The sequence below is a fragment of the Castanea sativa genome, chromosome 9 (genome assembly GCF_040712315.1).
Source record: "Castanea sativa cultivar Marrone di Chiusa Pesio chromosome 9, ASM4071231v1".
Taxonomy (NCBI): Eukaryota; Viridiplantae; Streptophyta; class Magnoliopsida; order Fagales; family Fagaceae; genus Castanea; species Castanea sativa.
In genome coordinates, this window is record NC_134021.1 from 13,387,338 (window position 1) to 13,411,646 (window position 24,309).

The following is a 24,309-nucleotide window of genomic DNA, read 5'->3' on the forward strand; positions in this document are numbered from 1 at the left end:
CCCAAGGCACGCTCTTAACGCTTCGGCACACGAGACGTGTCTTCATTAAATTTTTATGGCTCCATATTCCCCACTTTCTACAGCATGATGCGGATCCAACGGCTGAGGATTTTGCTGGAACCCGGGTGGGAATTTTCCGCTTGTAACTTTCCTTTGATATAAATATTGTCCAAATTAATCATTCCTCTCACTTTAGCACTCATATAACGAACCTGCAAACTTACCTAATCTACTTGTGCCCTCACAATTACCAAAAGCTAGTCCAAGGAGAGTTTTCTTTTTCGTGTAAGTCTTCATAAATCTTTTCACTTATTTTTTCATCTACTTTTCGTTTCTCTAAGTCTTTTTCTCCTCGGCTCTTCTTCCTTCTCTTTATCTTTTTAGTACCTCCAAATAGGAATGGCAACGGGTCGAGTTCGGGCCAGGTTTTTTCATACTCGGACCCGACCCGCGGGTCTGTCCCAAAAACCTGGACCCGGCACTTGCAGGCCCCGCCAGCCATGCCGCGACTTGGGCCTAAACAGTGGCCCAATCCCAAATTTTTTTTTTTTTGCCTAAAGCCTAAACCGTATTACCGTGGCCCAATAATTAAAAAAAAAATGTTTGGCCAGAATCATTATTTTTGAGAGATGTGTTTGCTCAAATTCAAGTGTTGCCCAAATTCAAGCCTTGATTTTTTTTTTTTTTTACTCTTTGATCGGCAAAGAAAATAAAAGAAAGAAATTGAAAAATAAAAAGACCCATAAACACAAACACGCCTAGATTCAAGCCTTGATTTTTTTTTTTTTTTTTTACTCTTTGATTGGCAGAGAAAATAAAATAATGAAATTGAAAAATAAAAAGACCCATCAGGAAACAAACACAAACACAAAAATCTCAAATTTATAATTTTTCCATTCAAAATCACAAACACAAACACAAACAAGAATTCTAACACAAACAACTCACATAATAGAGACGAAATGAACCCAAAAAAAAAAAAAAAAGACGAAATGAACCTAGAAAAAAGAAAAGAAAAGAAAAAGATAGAAAACAAGGTGGTCTGGTGGAAAAACACGGAGGAAGCAAGGCGGCTGGAGGTGCAAGTGATGCCCGACAGTGAAGGGCTTCAAGCTAATCAGGCCGACGGTGACAGATTGGATATTGGGGGTGATTGAGAGGTAGGGACCGAGTGAAGAGTGGGAGAGGTGAAAGAGATAGGGAGGCGGTTGAGTGTGAAATGGGTATGGGATTAGGGTTTTTTATTTTATTTTAACTTATATATATATAGGGGTATTTTAGTATTCTTAACTTATATATAAATTGGTCCGGGTCCGGGCCGGATTTTTGCAAAAACTCGGACCGACCTGGACCCTCTTCGGGTTTTTTTTTAAAAACCCATACCCAACCCTATAATTTATCAGACCGGGTAAAATCCGACCCATTAGGGTCGGGCCGGGCCTGGTTGGGTATTCGTGGGTCAGATATATATTAACATCCCTACCTCCAAACCTCTCTTAAGAATGGGTAGTTTTGTCTGTTTGGTAGACTCCGAGGAGGGAATAGAGAGCTTTAAAGCTTTATGTAGGATCCCACCAGGAGTTTCCATTAAGTATTGTAAGGAAAGAGAATGGCACGAGAAAAGGCAGGAGGGAGAAATAGTAATCCTGATGATTGACTTCATTGAAGGAGGGATGAGAATCCCTATGGGCACTATCACTAGGGATTACCTTAGGGCTCATAGATTAGCTCTCACCTAGTGTGCCCCAATTATGTTTAGAATTTTAGGTTGCGTAGATGCCCTTAATGAGAGAATGGGTTTAGGTCTTACCCCCCATGATGTTAACTAGATATATAACCTCCATTACCTAAAAGGGCAGGGGTACTACCTAAAGTCTAGGTTTCCCGAGGTTAGGCTCATCTAATGCTTCCCCGATTCCAACAAAGGCCTGAACAAGGACTTCTTGATCGTATCAAGGAAGTGGCACGATGGCCTCCCCTGCCCGACAAGAGAGCGAAAACCAGGTGGGGCTCTAGGTCTAGGTTGATTATTTCAAAATCATCCCCTTTTCTTTTTTCTTTTATTTATGTCTAAACATAAGTTTTCCTTTGATTCACACTATTTTTTGTTAATGATTTTTTTTCTTTTGATGGTTTTGCAGATAAACACGCTGCTATTCCAAAATTTAGTCTTGTCAACCAGCTGAGTTTAGATGAGATATTGAAGGCCGAAGTGTTCGTCCACAATGACGGTCAGCTCAGAGCGGCACATCTAATCCTCAGCTACATCCCTATATCCAAGAGCTTTCAGGTGCCGAAGTGCATTATAAAAGCCAAAGACCCCCGCTTGCATCGGATAAGTGTTGTTGTTCTGGGTTTTCTCATCCCCGATTCCATCCCAGAGGGCATTCTCACCCCCAATCCTATCCCAGAAGGCATTCCCAAAGTAGCCCCCCTCCACTTTAATACACAACCGGTGAAGCTACCTTCTCCCAACCTATCATCAAAAAAGAGGAGGAAATAGTTGACGTCTCGGACTCTGAAGACAATTTTAAGGTTTTCAACCTAACAACCTCTCCAGGAAGTCTAGCCGGTGACCTCAGCCTCACATCCCCAGCACAACCAAACCACCCATAAAGAGATCTTGCCATCTTGGAAGCGATGCCAATCCAACGCAAAACTAGACAAAGCCTCCGAGATCTAATGGAGTCCTAAGTGGGAGGTCAGGAGTCGGAGAAGGCCACTTGGCCCAAACTTCCCACTCTTTCACCCAACCAAACCCATTGCCCTGATCTAGCTGACCACAAAAGAAAAAGAGATCAATCCAAGGGTAAAGAGGTGATGGAGGGAAGGAAGAGCCATCCTTCCAAAGAGGCCAAGCCCCAAAAGGGAGCCAAACAAGCCCGAACAACCCAAACAGCCTTGGAGAAGAGGGCTGATGTTCAGGTTTTAGTGTCTGCCCTGATTTGGTCTTCAACCATGATACTAGATGGAGTTGCCATAACTACTGATGCCTCCATCAGAGATTTTCAGAAGGGAAAATTTGCCTATGTGGCCGATGCACTGGAGTAAGCTCTATTATTGCCTAGAGACATGACCAAGTTGAGACAAATGAGGAAGCATAAGGTCTTTCTCACACTGAAGACAGAGCTTGCCCTGGTAAAACTGCTAGCTAACTCTTCTTTACTTTTTGTTTTGTATTGTTTGATTTTTATTATTTTTATTTTTTATACTTGCTACATTTCAAGAATTATTTGTATATGTATTTTCTTATACCTAACTTCTCTGACCGGAGCATGTTTCACTATTTCTTTTTATTTCTGGGAAAAGGCCGTCTAAGCTACTGATAAAGCTGAGGAAATAGTCATCAGTACGCACAAAACAATGAAGGATAAGGAGGCTAGGCATGCTGCCCCCGTGAAGACATTTGAGGCGGTAGAGAAAAAGCTGCATGAAGTCATTGTCAAACTAAACTTGGTTGAAAGTGAGAAGAGGAGCGTCGAGGCTGCTCTAGCGGGGGCAGAGAGGCAAGCGGAGGCCTAGCACTAGCACCTCCGCCAGATCGAGGATGACTTCGCGACGGCAAAAGAACAAATAAAGACCCTCACCAAGAGTCTGGGGGAGTCTAAAAAAGCCAAGGAGAAAGCTGAGAAAGCCAAAGAAGAAGTTGAAAAGGCTGAGAAGGCCAGGGACCGGGCCAAGCAAGAGGGGTATGAAGCAGGGGTGGCTGAGACCGAGGATACCCTTAGGTTGGAGGTCTCGGAGGTATGTAGACATTACTGCCTCCAGGTGTGGAATGAGGCATTCAACCAAGTGGGGGTTGAAGTCTCTTCTGCCCTCTGGAGAGCAAAAAGTGTTTACTACCTTCCTGCCATCCGGGCTTCTAGCTCATCTGTCCCCAAAGCTGATGTTGCCTCCTAGGGAACAGATGCTAGTAAGGACAACCCAATCAAAGCCCTTCCTTCTTTTGGCTATCCATCCAAGGAAGCCGAGTAGCCTGAGGCCATTAGGAAAACAATTTATACAACTAAGGAGGTGGTCCATGATGCTGCTCAGCCCCCAATTGCCCCTAAGGAGCCTACCAAGGAGAAAGAGTCTTCCCAACCCATGGAGATTGTCTTGGCAACCCTTCATGTTCCCACTAAAGAGGACGTGAAGGGTAAAGGACTTGTTTCTTCCACCACAGCTCCTAATCAGCCTCTAAAGACTTCCAAGGACAAGCTTGTAATAAAGATGAAGCCTTGATTTGTCCTTGTCTTCTCCTTCTTTCTTCCCTTTTTTTTATAACTTTAATCTAATCTGATCCTTTGTAAGTAAATTGCCTTTTCCTAAGGCTTAAATCAATGAAAATTACAAGTTTTTCTTTCATGATTATGATATTTGTATTTTTCCTTGCATGGTTTCTATTTTATTTAACACTTAACTAACATGACAATGTGATATGACCCCATTTAGTTATCTGCATAAGTGGTGATACAATTACCATACCTTCTTAACTAACGACATAACAGATTAAAAACTATTAAGTCCGCAACATTATTAAAACATACCTTTAAGTTCAAAAACCATATACCACAACAGAACATTCATTCACATCATTCCCAATAGGCTTAGTGACCTTGAGGAAATAATCATATATTGACCAGATAACAGATATGTCTGATATACTTACAAATGCTTTAAGTGATGCTCATGAACTTCCATTTGTTTAAGTCACTGTTGTGGGAATCTTCAAGGTATGTGATCCGAGGAGCTGAGCATAACTAAGGTTCTATTTAACACTTAGAAAAATAATGAAAAATATCAATTTATACAAGATATGTGGTTCGAGGAGCCAGACATAATCAAGGTTCTGTTTGATACTTAGATAAAATAACTTGAAGTATTCATTTACCCAGAGTAGATGGTCTAAGGAACCATACATAACTAAGGTTCTATTTAACACTTAGAAAAATGATGAAAAATATCAATTTATCCAAGATATGTAATTCGAGGAGCTAGGTATGACCAAGGTTCTATTTGATACTTAGATAAGATAACCTGAAGTATTAATTTACCCAAAGTAGATTGTCTGAGGAACCAGACATAACTAAGGTTCTGTTTAACATTTAGAAAAATAATGAAAAATATCAATTTACCCAAGGTATGTGGTCCGAGAAGCCAAACATGACCAAGGTTCTGTTTGACACTTAAATAAGATAACCCAAAGTATTAATTTACCCAAAATAAATGGTCCGAGGAACCAGACATAACTAAGGTTTTGTTTAACACTTAGAAAAATGATGAAAAATATCAATTTACCCAAGGTATGTGGTTCGAGGAGTTAGGCATGACTAAGGTTCTGTTTGATACTTAAATAAGATAACCTGAAGTATTAATTTACCCAAAGTAGATGGTATGAGGAACCAAAAATAACTAAGGTTCTGTTTAACACTTAGAAAAATGATGAAAAATATCAATTTAACCAAGGTATGTGGTCCGAGAAGTCAGGCATGACCAAGGTTTTGATTGATACTTAAATAAGATAACTTGAAGTATTAATTTATCCAAAGTAGATGGCCTGAGGAACCAGACATAACTAAGATTTTGTTTAACACTTAGGAAAATGATGAAAAATATCAATTTACCCAAGGTATATGGTTCGAGGAGTCAGGCCTAACTAAGGTTCTATTTGATACTTAAATAAGATAACCTGAAGTATTAATTTACCCAAAGTAGATGATCCGAGGAATCAGACATAACTAAGGTTTTATTTAACACTTAGAAAAATGATGAAAAATATCAATTTACCTAAAGTATGTAGTCCAAGGAGTCAGGCATGACTAAGGTTCTATTTGATACTTAGAGAAACAATTTAAAATATCAATTTACCCAAGGTATGTGGTCTGAGGAGCCAAGCATGACCAAGGTTTTGTTTGATACTTAGAAAAATTAGAAATGTAATGCATAATGTAATAAACAACATATGACAAAAATACTTTTATTAATAATAATACATTTGCAAGTTATTTACATTCCAGGGGCATGGTACAACATTTTCATCTAAATTTTTAAGATAATATTCCCCTATTCCAGCCACCAAGGTGATGCAATATGTCCCTTCCTAGTTAGGCCCTAATTTTCCCCATGCTGGTTTTTTTGCAGTACCCTAAACCTTCCTTAATACTAAATCCCCTGGCGCCAGTGGCCATAACTTCACGTTTGAGTCATAATGTTGTTTGAGCTTGTGTTGATAATATGCCAATTGAACCATGGCATTTTCCCTCCATTCTTCGACCAAATCCAAGCCTCTTTCCAACAACTCATCATTGTTGCTCAGAGTGAAAGAGCTCGTCCTCAGTGTTGGGAAACCGATTTCGAGAGGAATTACAGCCTTGGCCCCATAGGTCATTGAAAAGGGTGTCTCCCCTATGGATCTACGAGCGGTAGTCCGATATGTCCAAAGGACGTATGACAGTTCTTCCACCAATTTTTCCTTCGCATCATCCAACCTTTTTTTAAACCCATTCACTATTACTTTATTGAAAGCCTCGGCCTATCCATTTTCCTGTGGATAAACTAGGGTGGAATATTTGTTCGTAATGCCCAGATCGCAGCAATATCTTCTGAAGGCCTTACTATCAAACTGAAGGCCATTGTCTGAGATAAGGGTGTGAGGAATTCCAAACCTGGTGACAATGTTTTTCCAAATGAATCTTTTTGCATCCAAGTCCCTGATATTTAACAGTGGCTCAGCTTCAACTCACTTGGTGAAATAATCTGTGCTGACTAGTAGCCATCTCTTATTCCCTGCTGTCTTAAGGAAGTGCCTTACAATATCCAAGCCCCATTGGGCAAAAGGCCAAGGGCTGGATAGAGGATTAAGGATGCCCCTTGGTTGATGAATGTTTAGAGCAAATCTCTGACACTGGTCGCACTTCTTCACATACTCTTGTGCTTCCCTTTACATATTTGGCCACTAGTACCCTTGGGTGAGTGTCTTGTGAGATAAGGATTTATCTCCCATATGGCTTCCACAAATCCCTTCATGTAATTCTTCTAAAAGTAGCTCTGTTACTTTAGGGTGTATACATAGCTGGTATGACCTAGAAAAAGAGCGTTTGTACAGCTTTTGGTCCTCGAATAGCCAGAACCGAGAAGCTTTTCTACATACCTTGTTCGCTTCAAACTTCTCCTCAAGCAAGATATCTTCCTTAAGGAATAGCACTATGGAGTCCATCCAATTAGGTCCCGCCATGATCTAATGAACTCGGACCGTGTCACCTTTCATTTTAGTAGGCTTGCACAGGTCTTTAACAAGGATAACCCGAGATAAGCTCTGCACTGAGGATGTTGCAAAGGTGGCCAGGGAATCAGCATGGGTATTCCTGCTTCTGAGGACTTGCACTAAGGTGAAAGACTCAAACTTTGACTGTAAATATCTTACCTGATTCAAGTATTCTTGCATTCTTAGATCTCTGGCCTCCAATTGTCCTTCCACTTGTCCAACAACCAATCTTGAGTCTAATAACATCTCCATTGTTTTTCCTCCCACCTTTTGGACCATAGCTATCCCAGCCAATAGGGCCTCATACTCAGCTTCATTATTTGTGGCCGAGAAACTTAACCTTAAGGATTTTTCAAGAACAATCATCTCGGAAGAAACTATAACTAGCCCCACTCCTAATCCTTTGATTTGTCGCACCATCAACATACACCTTTCAAGATGTAAGCTCTTGCATGGAGACCATGTCAACTGATTTTTCAACCATGTTTTGCTTGTCTTCTTCTTCTACAGAAGGTTCAACAAATTGGGCCACCAGGTCTGCAAGAACTTAACCCTTAACAGAGGTACAAGACATGTACTTAATATCAAAGTCCCCTAAGATTGTACCCCATTTGGCAATCCTTCCAGTGTAATCAGCACTCTGTAGTAATGATTTGAACAAAAGTTGGGTTAAGACAACAACTGTATGAGATTGGAAGTAGTGGGGGAGTTTATGCGTAGCGTGCACCACTGCTAAAATGACCTTTTCCAATGGTAGGTAATGGATCTCTACCTCATGCAACGACTAGCTCACGTAGTAAACTAGCCTCTGCACACCATTGTCAACCCGTACTAGCACCAAACTAACGGCATGGGAAGCCACAACAATATAAGTAAACAAAACCTCATCATCCTCAAGTCTGGACATAACAGGTGGCCAAGAAAGATATTCCTTAAGCTGCTGAAAGATCAAAGCACATTCTTCAGTCTATTCAAATCCCTTCCATTTATTCAACAACTGGAAAAAAGGTCTGCATCTGTCCACGGACCAAGAGATGAATCGATTCAAGGCAACAGTCATTCCCGTTAATTTCTGAACTTCTTTAGGATTCTAAGGTGGCTATAAGTTGTTAATTGCCTTAATCTGATCAGGATTGACCTCAATTCCATAATAAGTGACCATATAACCTAGAAATTTACCTGATCCCATGCCAAAGGAACATTTGGAAGCATTGAGGCGCAATTTGTGTTTTCTTAGTATCTCAAAAATATTCCCCAGGTCTCCCACATGCTCAGACGCCATCTTACTCTTCACTACCATGTCATTTACATAAATCTCAATATTTTTACCTAGTTGTAGCTCAAACATTCTGGTCATCATCCTTTGATAGGTAGCCCCTGCATTCTTTAAACCAAAGGGCATCACTTTGTAATGATAATTTCCTGTAGGAGTGACAAAGGCTGTTTTCTCCTGATCGTCCAAGGCCAGGAAATATCTAATGATATCCTTGGAAGGCATCTAGAAAACTCATCTGAGGATGCCCAATAGTGGCATCTACCAATTGATCTATACGAGGCATTAAAAAGGGGTCATGGGGACAAATTTTGTTCAAATCTATGAAGTTTACACATACTCGCCATTTCACATTTTTCTTTTTCACTACCACTATATTAACCAACCATTCTGGATAACATACCTACTTGATAGCCCCCGCTTGCTTGAGCTTAGTCACCTCCTCCTTGACAACCTTGTAATGCTCTTTAGATGATCGCCGAGGTAGTTGTTTCCTTGGTATGACAGTTGAGCTGACATTCAAATGATGACAGATGAAGCTCAGATCCACCCTCGGGGCCTCATAAGCATTCCAAGTAAGCACATCAATGTTTTCCCTAAGAAGCATCGTCAACTCATCCTTCTCCTGAGGAGGCAATTGAGCTCCGACCTGAAAGTATTTCTCCTTATCATTACTTATAACAACCTTTTCTAACCCTTCACACTCTACCTCCTCCATTGGATCCTTAGATAACACCGGCTTCTTTGATTGCTACAAACTTTGCTCATTTGATGCCGAGGACTCTCCCTCATCTTGATGTCTAATTTCGGCCACTAAGCACTGCCTAGCCATAGACTGGCTCCCTATCAGCTCTTCAACCTGGTCACCAAATGGATATTTCACCTTCAAATGCAAGGTGAAGGAAACAGCCCCCATGTCATGAAGCCAAGGTCTTGCCACTATGGCTATGCAGGGAGAATACACATTCACCACTATGAAGTTGACCTCCACCACCTCCGACCTAGTTTGCACTGGTAATTTGATTTGCCCCATTGGTATAACTACCTTACCATCAAAACCGACCACAGGTGAATCATAACTAGTCAAATCCCTAGGTTTCAGCCCCAACCCCTTATACAAGTCAGGGTACATAATCTCCACCATACTACCTTAATCAATCAATATTCGCCTCACATCATATCCCCCTATCTTGAGGATAACCACCAATGCATCATCATGTGGCTACAAGGTACCAGCCTTATCCTTATCAGAGAAACTCAACGCTGGTCGAACCTCTATCTTACTCTTCTTAGGCTCAAGGTAGGATGTCCCCATAGGTGGCTGGGCTACAGATAGTACCCTAAAGTGGTGAGAACCAACTCTTCCCAAGGCAACAAGAATAACATTAATTGTATTTAGAGGTGGTTTTGGAGAAGCATCTCTCTGAGATCCTGACCTTGCATGGCCTCCCTACCCATTGGGATGTTAATGGAATTGCTTTAACTTGCCACTTCAGACTAGCTGCTTCAAGTGGCTCCATAGAGTTCGACAATCCTCGGTAGTATGTCCTCGCTCTTGGTGGTACTAACAATGAAGGCTTTAGTTGCGCCTTGTACGATCTCCTCCCATTTTATTTAACCATTGAAAAAATGGTTCATTCTTGATTTTTTCTAAGATTTGATGCACTGGTTCTCAAAACAACATATTAACTGCTTGTAGTGCAGCAGCAGCCCCAAACTGCCCAGAAAAATCTCGCTGCAGACGATTACTGTTGTACTTATCCACCCTGAAGTCCCTCCAATCTTAAGAGACCACATTTGCCTAACTGCTAGTCCTCCTTAACCCGCTTATACTTGTCAATGCGGTCCATGAGCTAGCGTACATTACTAACCAGTTTCCCTGTTAACGATATCCTCAGACCATGCTCGGCAAGTAGGCCGACCTTGAAAGTCCTTATGGCCACATCGTCAAAGTCCCCATCAATATCATTGAACATCTCCTAGTACCTGTTCAAGTGTGTTTTTAAGGTCTCCCCTTCTCGCATAGTCATAGTGTAACACCCCAACCTAATTGCATAATTAAATTCATGAGTTTATATGTTTGTTATTACCTTAATTATTTTAAGTGCATTAAAACTTTGCTATTGTGATATTATAGAAGACATATGCTCTTTTAATGTTGTAAAAAAGAAATTTTATAAAGATAAGGATATATATATATATATATATATATATATATATATACACACACACACATATATGCAAAGTTATATTGTCATTGGGCCTTTCTTGAAATATAAGTTTATATGGGGTGAAAAGTATAAATGCCAAAAGTGGAAAAGAGTGGGAAAAAGTGGTCTTTGATTTTTCTCCTATGCTATACACGTACAAGCCCTCAAAGTCAATTCCTCATCTTTTCCTTTGCTGTACCAGAAGCTTCTTGCTTCATTTCTCTTGCTTTTTCTTTTCTTTCTCTCTTTGCTTTCACATGGCAAGACCTCTCTCTCTCCCTCTCTCACCAAAACAATAAATCTCACTCTAAAGAAGGAATTAAGAGCCTAAAATTAAAGCTTCAGCTTCAAATTTGTGGGTAAGTAATTAAAAACTTATTTGATTTTAGAGTATTTTGATAGTTTAATTGTTTTCCCTTCTTTGTTCTCAAATCTGATTTTAGGGGCTAAACTTGTGATTCTGTTTTTGTAAGTTGAAAGTTTGATGGTGTTATGGTCTATTGGATGCTTAATAAGTCATTTTAATGTTTATTGTATTGGTATAAAAATACCCAAATGAATTGAAGACCATTTGAATTTAGTTGATGAATTTTGTATCAACATGCACTGAAGCTGTCACTGTGACAGATTTGATGTTCACCACAAGAAAATTCTGTATTAAATCATTTACTGTGAATTAGGATGTTAGGAGTAGTTTTTATGAATCCTAAGACACATATGGTTGTTATGGAAGTGGTCTCACTGCATTTGGATTAAATCATTTACTGTGAATTAGGATGTTAGGAGTAGTTTTTATGAATCCTAAGACACAAAAATTTCTGTCAGAACATATTTGAGCACGTTTCCTTGTACGATTTTTAATAAATTATGGTTTTATTCTTTGACTTTGAAATTTATACGGTATATATTAGACATACAGGGGAGTAGCTCTGTAAAATTTCATGACAATTGGATGTGTTTTGACAGCCCATTCGTATTTTACAAATGGGGAATTTGCTACTGGAATGATCAGTAAACTCTATATATCTCACTTAATGACAGATTACAAATATTGTTCCTCAGTCTACAGTGTTTTTCTCTCATTCTTTTCCAATTCCCCCCTTCATCCTGAGGGTCTCCTCTCCCTTTTATACCATCATTCCTCCTCTCTCTACCCTCTACGTATGGATCAGATTATTGGTCTGGATACTTGTCCCAGCAGCACCTTCCTAAAGCCTTTAAAATTAGTTGTAAGGGCTGAACACTGCTGCTTAGGCATCACTTCCTCATTAATGCGGCCAGAGAGTTAGCTGCAGAGCATTCAATGCGGTGGTAGCAACTTTCCCTTAGATATTTCATAGCCTTTCTTTATCTTGTGCTTTCAAGATGTATATCCTTACTTATAGAATCTCCTAAAACATTGCTTCTGAGTGGCAGACCGCACCTTCCAACCTCAACTTTACTCAACCGATGAAGTATTCCTCCTCGAAACACCTTCTTGGATGATCATGATCAGACTCTACCTCTTTACTTATCAACACTAATTCTTAAGAAAATACTTACCCGTCCTCGGACTACTTAATGTCCTCAGATTAGGCCCCTCTAGCCCAATATATGCATATATATGTAATCCTGGACCTATCACCCCCATAGATGGAATTCTTAATGATATACTTTGTATCATGTTATACCAAATTCTATTCCATCAAGTAATGAATGATGAGTAAATAGAAAACATCATTTTCCCTATTGGGGCACGCCGTTCATTTCCTTTGAATTTTGCTCTAACAATACTTCAAAGTTCAAACTAAATTCACAACTATGCTTTTATCTTCTTCTTCTTCTTCTTTCTCCCCCCCCCCCTCAACAAATAGGAGTAGGAGATTTAAAATTAAATTCTATGTATTAATTAAATCTAGTAATATCATTGAGTTATAAGATTCTTGACTGTACTTAAGGCCAACTTGATATATTTGGGGTCTAAGACAATAACTAAATTAAAACATTTTATATAAATAAATTTCAGTTATATAAATTTTTTTACTTAATATATATTCTTTTGGCTTTTTAAGATGCACATTTACTAATTAAATTTTTTAAAATTTTTTACTAACATCTATTTTTCAATTATTGATATGATTAATCCACTTAATATTTCTTGTGAGATAGTCAATCTTATACTCCTATATATGATTTTATCAATTTTATTTTTGGAAAACTTTTTTGTACGTAAGCAACAACAACAAATATTGTTAATAAAATTCTATAAGCTATATATGCATTTAAAATAAAACTTAACATTTTGATTATAGTTTTATTTAAGAATAATTAGTTATATATAGATATTTATATTTATTTAACCTTTTCTTTTGTACAAAACTTCTCCTTAAAAAACAAAACGGCTGAATGTGGAGCACTATATTAACTATTAAGAAGTGGAAATTTATTTATTAAAAAAAAAAAAAAAACCCAAAGAAAGAGGTGTGGATGTGGACCACTATATAACGACTTTTTTGTTCTTAAAGATAATAAATAAATAAAACCTATTCTACTCAACTAACTTGTGAATGGCAGGAGAGCGACATTAAAAACAGTGAATGCAGTAATACAGAATGTGTGAATGTGATCTGCGTAAAGCTGTTGTATAGTGCGAAGCATAGTTTGTACGGGTAAGTGGTCACTCGTTTTTTTTTTTTGCTTCTCAAAAAATGGTGGCCTTTATGGCTATATTACGGTAAGTGGTCACTCTTACATAGATACAAACAATGCCTTTTCTTATAAAAATAAAATAAAATAAAAAGCCTTTTGACCTATGTGCCTTCTAGACTCCACCACCAAAGAAATAAAGACAAATACAAACTAAAGAGCTAGTCTACAGATACAAAAAACCAAACCAAGTGAGTGAAGTTTTACACAAATTTGAACAGAGATTTTAAAGTCAAACCTGAAGGGAATGCCTAGTAGAAGAAAGTTCAAAGCACAGCTAAAAAGAAGCTTCAAGAAATCACTTCTAAATTTTAATGCTTTAAAACGAAGAGTGCCCAAATTTTCAGCAATGAGTACAAAAAACAAAGTTTGAGATTGAGTTTTTTTTAGGTCTTGATTTTAGTATTCCTAGCAGCAGATTATATTTTTGGGTACTATTAATGATTCATTGATTTGTATGCCCAAATTCATTGTGAACAGTTTAACTTTATTTTTTGAAAAATGTATAAAACATTGTATTTATTAAAGGCATCGCCTTTATGACATTTCTTAACAAAATCCTATATATTTTATCTATTGCCTAATATTTGGTGGGTGTTTAATTAATATCTTGGTATAAAAATATTAAAATTTGAGGGTCTTAGGCAATGCCTAACTCACTTAAAGAATAAGCTTGCCGCACTTTTACCTTTTACTTATAAGGGTAGAAGGTTTTTTTAAAACAAATAACTCTTAGACACACGCTAACACGCACAAATATGCTAACACATAGACGTACACACACGCGACACTTAAATCATGTGTGTACAATTTGTGTGTTAGCGTGTGTAGTAAACAGCCATCCATATGTGTACGATTTGTGTGTGTTAGTGTGTTTAAACACACGCTAGCACACACAAATTACATATAAAGTGAAAAATGCAAGTGCTTTCATTCTTCAACAGTAGAACTCCCCCCTCCCCCCATCATTTAAATCGAACTCCCTAGCCCGTCTTGGGCATGATGTTAGTACTTTCATTCTTCAACAGTAAAATGATGTTTATTGTTTTTTTTTTTTCCCAAAAAAAAGTGCAAAACTTATGTGTTTCATTTCAGTAATTAGTTTTGTAATTCAGTGGCAATATTGACCAATTCTTTTGTTGGGTAAAACCTGATTTCAAATCAACGCCTATTTGACTGGTGTTAAGGATAAAGTAAAGCTGCGAGTTTTGGAGAAGAGAAGACTGAAGAGTACCCCCCCAAAAAAAAAGGGTATTTTTTTTTTTTTTGAATGAATGCTCTCCTTGATTGTAGCGCTAACTATGAGGTAAAGACTCATACTATGGCTGTATGTATAATGTATGTATGTATGGCATCGTAAGTTCGTAACTACGCGTATATAGTTGTCTTTTCAGTGACCCCACATTTGGGGTGGACAAAATTGGGGTCTGTGATCTGTCAAGGCTCAGAGAAGTTATTACATGCAGCTTCTTCTCTCTCACTAGGGGTGGACCCCACAAGTGGGGTCCACCCTAGTGAGAGAGAAGAAACATGCATCTGCTGCATGTAGAAGTTTTTCCAAGACTCAAGACTCCTTTACCCTTTTCTCACTTAACCCTCTGTATTATATATGTTGAAAGATCATCTCGCCATTGGTGACACTGAGTTGAGTTCATTTTTATATGACAGTGAAGGTAGCATATTGTTTTATATGATACCTATGTTAGTCTTTGTTTTCTGGTTTTTCTTTTCTGTTACATTTAGTTGTTCCATGGGGACCTCAGGACCTGTTTGTGGAAACTTTTGAATTTGTTTGGATGAGTTGGGTCACGATTTGATAATTTACTGTGTCAAAATTGGCCTATGTTGTCTCATGTAAGAGTAGTTTTGGATAAGATAGTGTTCAGTTGTTTGGTTTGGACAGTTTATGTATTGTTTTCCTTTGATTTCACCTTTTGTTATTATTTATAGTTATGAAACAATGGTAAAATAAATGGTTGTGAGCCTGAGAATGGACTGGGATTGAATGACTATAATGTGTTATGTGTATGAGTGTATCCATTTTTTATTCTATGCAAGTTTAACATATGTTTAAGAAACGTCTAGACTTCTTTGCTCTTTTCGGATGCCATTTCTTTTTAACTACTTAGCTGTATGTCGGCCACAATTCTTTGATGTTACAAGTTAGGTACCTTTGTATGAATTAAACGATACACCTCTCATGGTTTATCATTTGTATTGGTGAAGGATAGAAAGAGTGAAATTTTGAATCTATGATTTAGAAAGCCTGGACTTTTATGCCTTTTGGGATGCCATTTTTCGGACTATTAAGCTATATATCAACAAAAAAAAAAAGAAAAGGACTATTAAGATGTATGTTGGCTACAATTCTTTAAATGTTACAACTTAGAAGTTAGTACCAATGTATGAATTAAATAATATACCTCTCATGGTTTATCTTTTCTTTTGGTGAAGGATAGAAAGAATTGAGTGAAAGGGTAATTATTTCTTTCAGAAGAGAGCTATGGGGATGCTTGCTTTTCTTCTCAATGGCCATATACAGTGGTCATCTGCAACAATTTGGTTCCTGGGTTTCTTGTTATTCTTAGTCCATAATATTAGCAATAGCGGGGCTTCATCGGCTTCAAATTACTTGATTGGTCTCGGAAGCTATGACATAACAGGGCCTGCTGCGGATGTCAATATGATGGGTTATGCAAGTTTGGAGCAGATTGCATCTGGAGTTCACTTCAGATTGCGAGCTCGTACATTTATTGTTGCAGAACCTCAGGGGAACCGTCTAGTATTTGTAAATCTTGATGCCTGCATGGCCTCACAAATTGTTACAATCAAAGTACTTGAGAGATTAAAAGCAAGGTAGACAACTCTGAACTCTCATTATGCTTTAATGCGTGTGTGTTCTTTTCTCTTTTTCATTGCAGTAGTACCTATACGGTAATTGAATAGAAACATAACATGAGCTTTTGTGAATATAATCAATGCTTACATACTAATATATGTCTCCTAGCATTTTGGACTTTTTTTTTTTAAAGTAAATTTTCAAATCCTACTGAAAGGAGGTCTAACCAGGAATTGTATATCTCACCTTCTCCCAAAATAAGATTACACGGAGCGAGTAAGATCAAATCTATTACAGCAAGACCTACCCTTTCAATTTTCAATTGTACATGTAGGGTATCTATAATTCTATATAAAAGAGGGTATGTACCAGAAAATTCAAGTAGAGTTTAATCTAAACAATGAAAGAAATTAGTCTTTCTGACAAGCTCCCATCTACAATTTTTTTTTTTTGACGTAGAAATCCTACTCTAGCTTAATCTAAATATATGTGTGTGAAGTTCTCTCATAGAGAATTGAATCCTGGTCCTTGCCTTTATACCTTACAAGAACTTGTACTTGTGGAGTGACCATCACGCCTCATTATTTGTCTTCTTTTACTATCTTGTGTAAACACGACATTAATGTTCAACCATTCAAATGAAATATTGCTTCCTTTGATTAGCATCTACCTCTTCAATCCTTGTGAGAGATTTAAAATCATCGTTGATTTTCTGAACCACTCTTTGGACATGCTCTGCTTTCTTTCTGAATATTTTTTCATTTCTCTCTTGCTAAAAATAGCAAATTTTTGCAAAGAAATCCACTCATGTTCTCATGCTTACATTATTCTTCTCTTTAGTTTTCTGACACTCCAATCCATTTGTTCGACCCAAAGCTGTTGCCTAAAAATCTAGATCTCCTAATGATGTTTTGTTATCTTAGGACATGGGAACCTGAATCCTCCTTACAAATATATCCTTTTCAATTTTCATTTTTTGTGCTCTAATTGGATTGATACCAATGGATCGTCTGAGATAATCAAATTTCTTCCTTTGTTCAGGTATGGGGACCTCTATACAGAGCAGAATGTTGCCATTAGTGGTATCCACACTCATGCTGGTCCTGGAGGCTATCTCCAATATGTTGTATATATCATAACATCTCTTGGATTTGTACACCAGTCGTTTGATGTTATTGTTGATGGCATTGAGAAAAGCATTGTACAAGCTCACGAAAGTCTTCGACCAGGGTCAATTTTTGTTAATAAAGGTTAGAAAGGTGACTCAACATCTCTGTACTCTGTTTGTGCAACTCTGCAAATCCATATCTGTTGCATAAACTTAGGTGAAAAACTTACCCCTAAAAGTTCATGTTTCACCAAGCTACTTACCTGTAAAAGTAAAAATGGATACAGCTGATGCATATTGCATGGAATAATGAGAAGAAAAATGTTCTTTCTTACATTTAGGTTTGGTTAGAGGAACATAATTATGATGAAGCAAAGTAGTTCCTCTGACATATTTTCTGAATAAATACAATAATTTTATTTGGGAAGTATATCAAATAATCCAATCCTATTGAGAGTTCTAGGCATTGAAGTAAGGGACCATAAAGCTTTAACTTTATAACTGTGATGAAATGGTGTCCAACTGATTAATTGGTATATTTGTTTATTGTTAAATATTAGCATTAATACACCATGTTGAATATGCTAGTATGGATGCGGAAGTAAAAACATAAACTATAGAACACAATAACACACGAGAATTACGTGGTTCAGCCTAACGGCCTACATCCACGGAGGAAACCCTAAAGGGTTACATCAATAATATATTAGAGTGTAGTACAAATCCTATGTTACAATGAACCATAACATTTGTATATATAATAGACTAAACCCTAGACTAATAGACTTCTGGTACAAGTAGAAGACTTGGCTTGCACACAAAGTAGAATTAGGCTTTGGCTTATACTAATGGGCTAATATATCTCTAACACCTCCTCTCAAATTCAAGGTGGAAGCTTGATGAAACCTTAAGATTTGATAAGGTTGAGAAGATCCCTTGAATGAAGTTTGGCTCTGTGACGGTGGTTTGAAGAAGACAATGGTCTTGCAGTGTTGATGCGACTTCTATCGGTGGCATGACTATACCGGAGAGATTTGATGGCAGCAGTAGAAAGCCAAGAAGATAAACGCAGCAAAAGACCACCGAGGAAGACAAAGATTACTCTTAAAATACCGTAAAAACAGAAAACCATGGCCATAGGAAGGTGATTCTGATACCATGTTAAATATTAGCATTGATACACCATGTTGAATATGCTAGTATGGATGCAGAAGCAAAAACATAAAGTATAGAACACAATAACATACGAGGGTTACGTGGTTCAGCCTAACGGCCTACATCCACGGAGGAAACCCTAAAGGGCTACATTAATAATATATTAGAGTGTAGTACAAATCCTGTGTTACAATGAACCATAACATGTGTATATATAGTAGACTAAACCCTAGACTAATAGACTTCTAGTACAAGTAGAAGACTTGGCTTGCACACAAAGTAGAATTAGGCTTGGACTTATACTAATGGGCTAATATATCTCTAACATTTATTATTGAACTTTCCAGTTGTCTATGAATAATGGTATTTGTAATCAGGCATATGTGACACTTTCTGTCCACAAGAAATATGCTGTTACTACTTGACATGTAGTGATGCATTTTGCTCATTCTCTGTGCTTCAGTCTGAGGTTGAGTGGGGCTTTGGTGTTTTTCTGTTTTTTCTTATTTGAGATATGTTTTAATGTATTATGCGACTTCACAACTTTAATCCTGGTTTCACAGGGGAGCTTTTAGATGCTGGGGTGAATCGTAGTCCTAGTGCTTATCTTAATAACTCTGCAGCAGAACGGGCTAAATATAAGTATGATGTTGACAAAGATATGACCCTCTTAAAGTTTGTGGATGATAAATGGGGACCAGTAGGTAGCTTTAACTGGTTTGCTACTCATGGAACTTCAATGAGTAATACAAACTCATTAATAAGTGGTGACAACAAAGGAGCTGCAGCACCGTTTATGGAGGACTGGTTTGAGCAGAAGGGTTTAAGGGAAGGTTCTGATACACTATATTTCAATAAGTCTGAAGATGATGGAGTCCCACGAAGGGTATCAACAATAGTTCCTAACCCTAATGAAAACTGTAAGTGAAATCAAGTAAAATCATAGTGCATTTTATAAATCTGATTTCCAAAGCTGTAGTTAGGGGGTCATCAAAATATTATGTGCTTTGCTCATCTAGGTTTTCAGCTCAGAAAAGCCAGCCAGAAATCACTTTTATTTTGATTATCTTAACCACAATCTAATTAGCCAAACCCACCGAACATGATTATTATATGTTCAATTTTAATCTTCAAAATTAATTTTAAAATGTCATAAATTTATTTGCTAGCAGTTCAACCACTTCATTGTGATGTCGCCATGCAGCAGACTAGGTATCCATAATTTATTTGCATAAATAAAATTGCATATATTACACCGGTTTAAAACTTGATAGCAACCCACTGAATCTTATGCTCTTGACTCCCATCAGAAGTTAACACCGTTGGAGGAACTATCAACAAAGACTAATAAATACTCTTACAAGATCTATTTTAATTGGTTCATTCATTCAGAAAATAAGATTAAACAACCTATATGCCAATTTCTTAGAATTTGGCAACTTCATTAACAAGCACAGATAGGTAAGGTTTTTGGATTATACTCACTCTTTCAAGTATTGGCTTGAATTATTAAAATGACGCAAATAGATCATAGGTAGGCCATATTAACAGCGTGACATCTTAGACAAGACCTTTCTTTCATTAGGAAACAGAAACATTGCTGAAAACATTGGATAGAACTTATTGCTGAAAACTGAAAACTGAAAACACTGTAGCAAAATAATTTTTAAATGTGTAAAAAATTACTGTTTACTCTTTTTTACTGTTCATATGCCTTAGTGCACTGTTCATGCCATGAACAGTGCACTAAGCGCTGGTCTATTAAAAAAAAAACGCGGAAAGGGTTTGGACGCAGACGCAGACGTGTATCCAAACCCTCTCTAAATGTTTCCAACTTCATTATATACAGTTTGTTTGAAACAGGGAATGAGTTGCTGAGACTTGCCTCCTCCTTTCAGCCATCTAAAGGAAAGCCTGCAATAAAGATTTTAAGTCTTGCAAGTAGGGTCAGGAATGCTTTGAAGCAAGCTGACAGGCCTCAGTTTGTATCTGCATTTTGTCAATCAAACTGTGGTGATGTGAGCCCAAATGTTCTTGGTGCATATTGCACAGACACTGGATTGCCTTGCGATTTTGATCACAGTACCTGCAGTGGTAAAAATGAATTATGTTTTGGTAGGGGACCAGGGTATGTGCTTTTAAAATTCTGAAAGTTCTTCCAAGTATAACATTCAAATATAGTCTTAATTGTTGTTAAAATATATTTTATGGGTAAATTACACGTGCATGCGTGCAGACTGCAGACACATACCTGGTGGGTCTTAAATGCATGGCCTCACCCTCCATCTTACTCTTACAAGGGAGCTCATTGGAAATTTTTAACTGATTATGTTCATTTACAGTTACCCTGACGAATTTGAGAGTACTCGTATAATTGGAGAAAGGCAATTCAAAAAAGCTGTCGAACTGTTTGACAAAGCATCTGAGCAGCTGAAAGGGAGAGTTGATTACCGACATGCATATCTAAATTTCTCCAGCCTTGAGGTCTCACTTCCTAAAGTGGGAGGGGGTCAGGAGGTGGTGAAAACGTGCCCAGCTGCAATGGGCTTTTCTTTTGCTGCAGGGACCACTGATGGTCCCGGAGCATTTGATTTCAATCAGGGAGATGATAAGGTATGGAATTGCTGGTACATGTTTGACCCATCTGTATACACTGCCCCTCTTGAAGCACCTACACTGGGAATTGATTCTTTTCTTGGGTACTTCTACAGGGGAATGTATTCTGGAGGGTGGTGAGGAACTTGATAAAAACACCGAGTCAGGAACAGGTCAAATGTCAGCTTCCAAAGCCTATTCTGCTTGATACTGGGGAAATGAAGAAACCATATGACTGGGCAGTGAGTACCTAATTTATTTTCCACTGAATATCTATATTGAAGAAGCCTACAACAGTATATTAACTTTGTGGACAAGCTCTGCATGTTGAAGTGCTCTGCAACTGCACATGTAGGAGGACTAAATTCAATGGCAGTGTCTGGAAATCTCATACTTGTTATCAATATCCCATTTTAGATTTCCTTTTGAGAGAAAATTTGGGGAATCCTTGTAACAATCTAATTGAATTAATTTCTGGAGTTGGAAATAAGTATTTAATACTTTTCGCCTACTTATGTTTGCATTAGGTTATCATTCATTAGTGATGGAACAGATTTGGGGCAAACATTAGAGTTTAGTGATACTTTTAGATGATTACTTTAGTATTTTGATCAAATTCCTAGTGATATTCTGTCTGTGGATCAATTAGCCAGTGCTTTAAATTTTTTCAAGTACGGGTTACTAGTGATACTAACATATATCGATTGAATTACTTTTGCAGCCCTCAATACTTCCAGTTCAAATTTTGCGGATAGGGCAACTCGTGATTCTCAGCGTTCCTGGAGGTAAAACTATCCCGCTTTACTCTTAGTACTTCTTCCATTAGAAATTTAGAATTCTACTTTATCACTGTTCACATTTTTAAGCAAATGTTGCTTAGGGATGGAAATTATATTCTTACAATAAGATATTGGGTATAGATTCCTAAGGTTCCAGGTGATTTTATTTCTTGTAGAATTCACAACCATGGCCGGCAGGCGCCTCCGTGATGCTGTTAAGACGGTGCTTACTTCTAAAGGTAATGGAAAATTTGACAGCAATGTCCATATAGTCATTGCAGGGCTGACCAATACGTATTCACAGTATGTGACCACCATTGAGGAGTACAAAGTGCAAAGATATGAGGTTTGTATCACCCACTTCTCTACTTGTTGACAACAACCTGGCGTTGTCCACCTTGTGTCCAAACATTTTTGTCTGTTCAGCTATGCAGTTCATTTTCCCTTATTCTTTAGGAGATTCATAAAGGACTATTTAAGAGGTCATCCTGAAGTGAAGCACAATTTTTTTCTTGTCTCAAAAAGGATTCCTAATGTTGCATAAATTCTCTTATGACCGGGTATTCTGATTGTCAGGGAGCCTCCACACTGTATGGTCCACACACACTTGATGCCTACATTCAAGAGTTCAAAAAATTAGCTGCAGCTCTCATCAGTGGCCAAGCTGTTGAGCCAGGACCGCAGCCCCCAGATCTCCTTGACAATCAAATCAGCTTACTGCCACCAGTTGTCTTAGATGCGACCCCTTCTGGCGTGAACTTTGGGGACGTCAAAACTGATATTCCTTCAAATTCCACCTTTAAAAAGGGTCAATTGGTTGCAGTCACCTTCTGGTCTGCTTGCCCAAGAAATGATCTTATGACTGAGGGCACATTTGCACTGGTTGAGATTCTTAAGAACCAAAACAAATGGGCACCAGCTTATGATGATGATGATTTCAGCCTACGGTTTAAATGGTCAAGGCCTTCAAAACTTAGTCCTGAGAGCTTTGCAACTATAGAATGGAGGATTCCTGAATCTGCAGTTTCTGGTGTGTATCGGATAAGCCATTTTGGTGCTTCAAAATCACTTCTTGGGTCAATCAGCCATTTCACAGGTTCATCTAGTGCCTTTGTAGTGGCATAAATAGATAGCAATATACACTGACTGAAGTCATTGTTAGAGTTATCCACGCTCCACAATGAGAAATACATAAAAATGATCATCTTCACTGCTGTTTCTCTGTCATGTAGCTCCTGGAAAGTAAAGGATGGCCAAGACATGAAATGAATATAAGCAGGAAGTTAGAAATTGTAGGTTCAGAGAGAAACCAGCAGCAGGAAATGACAATTTCATTCTTAAGGAAAATTAAATAAACAATTTATCAGCTGTATGATCTGGCCATTTCTGTAGAGTACATTGATTTATAAGTCTCTCTTCCAATTACATTGAGAAACCACCTAGCTATGATAAATGTTGAGACTTAATACTTCATAAGCAATATAAGTTGTTTCAAAAAATCTGTCTCCATAGTTATCATAGCGTTTCAGTATGTCTTTTCAACTAATTGTTAAAATATTATGCAGCAAAGAATTTAAAAAAAATATATGTTTGAAACAATTTGCTCGAGAAAAATGGTAAAATTTAGGTAAAATCGTTAATTATTGTACTTTAGATTTCCAAATAGAATTCGATTATGTGATTGCATTGACCAATACATTGCAAATGGTGTTATCTTTTCTTAATGACAATTCAATTCAATCATGTGGCATGGCTTGTTGTTCAATACAATTCCAAACTCAGTTGAATATCTAAAGAACTGTAACTAAATTTTGGTTGAGGAAATGTATAAGAAAGTAAAAAAAAAAAATGGTGCAGTAAGGAAGCTAAGTAGCTAACCAACCTAACAAGTCTTGAGCTATGCATGATTTAAGCCTGTCATAACTCATAAATCACAGGCATAGATACTTAGGGGTAAACAATGTTCCATGGATCAAATTTTAACAAATACAATTGCCTAGAACTGCAGTAGAGCCAAAATAAGGTGATTTGAAATCTGAGATTGCCTAGTCATGAACTAAAAAATGAGGCTCATATACTATTCAAACTGATCTGCTGGCATTGAAATTAGAATGAGTCAATTTGCAGTATTTGGTGCACCTAGAAATCAAATAAGGATGGCAAATTGAACTGGTACACAGATTTAAGGCTGGATTAATTTCCAAAACACAAAGCTAAACACGTCAATTTTGGCGTGGAAGTGGTGCTAAATTAGTCCAAATACTGAGAACTACCTGACAGGTACTTTGAAAACTTCCTTAAAAAACATGGCACCACGTGATTAGAATTTGATAGTGTCATGCAACTCTCATTTTTACTACCGTATTATTCATCATGTACAACACAGTGCAGAGTACAGACTCATATAAATTGTTGACAA

General features: G+C 37.7%; 3 protein-coding genes across 6 annotated transcripts; 1 reads left to right on the plus strand and 2 right to left on the minus strand.

Moving 5' to 3' along the window:
* Positions 1-6,127: 6,127 nt before the first annotated feature.
* LOC142608774 (uncharacterized) lies at positions 6,128-7,216 on the minus strand. The gene is made up of 2 exons (XM_075780454.1): positions 7,133-7,216; positions 6,128-6,454 (listed from the first exon to the last, which is right to left on the minus strand). Exons 1-2 carry the CDS (start codon positions 7,214-7,216, stop codon positions 6,128-6,130), a joined length of 411 nt encoding a protein of 136 aa, XP_075636569.1.
* A 3-nt stretch (positions 7,217-7,219) lies between these two features.
* On the minus strand, positions 7,220-7,666 carry LOC142608775 (uncharacterized). Its single transcript, XM_075780455.1, has one exon. It carries the CDS (start codon positions 7,664-7,666, stop codon positions 7,220-7,222), a length of 447 nt encoding a protein of 148 aa, XP_075636570.1.
* A 6,893-nt stretch (positions 7,667-14,559) lies between these two features.
* LOC142611391 (neutral ceramidase 2) lies at positions 14,560-23,229 on the plus strand. Of its 4 annotated transcripts, none has more exons than XM_075783509.1 (10): positions 14,560-14,665; positions 15,869-16,270; positions 17,295-17,503; positions 19,080-19,436; positions 20,380-20,644; positions 20,859-21,129; positions 21,228-21,353; positions 21,833-21,896; positions 22,067-22,236; positions 22,467-23,229. In XM_075783509.1, exons 2-10 carry the CDS (start codon positions 15,918-15,920, stop codon positions 23,013-23,015), a joined length of 2,364 nt encoding a protein of 787 aa, XP_075639624.1. In that variant the 5' UTR covers positions 14,560-14,665; positions 15,869-15,917; the 3' UTR covers positions 23,016-23,229. The 4 variants fall into 4 exon arrangements, with proteins under 4 accessions (XP_075639624.1, XP_075639623.1, XP_075639622.1 ...); XM_075783508.1 differs by lacking the exon at positions 14,560-14,665 and adding an exon at positions 14,954-15,087 and having other exon boundaries at positions 15,874-16,270; XM_075783507.1 differs by lacking the exon at positions 14,560-14,665 and adding an exon at positions 14,959-15,087.
* Positions 23,230-24,309: the final 1,080 nt, after the last annotated feature.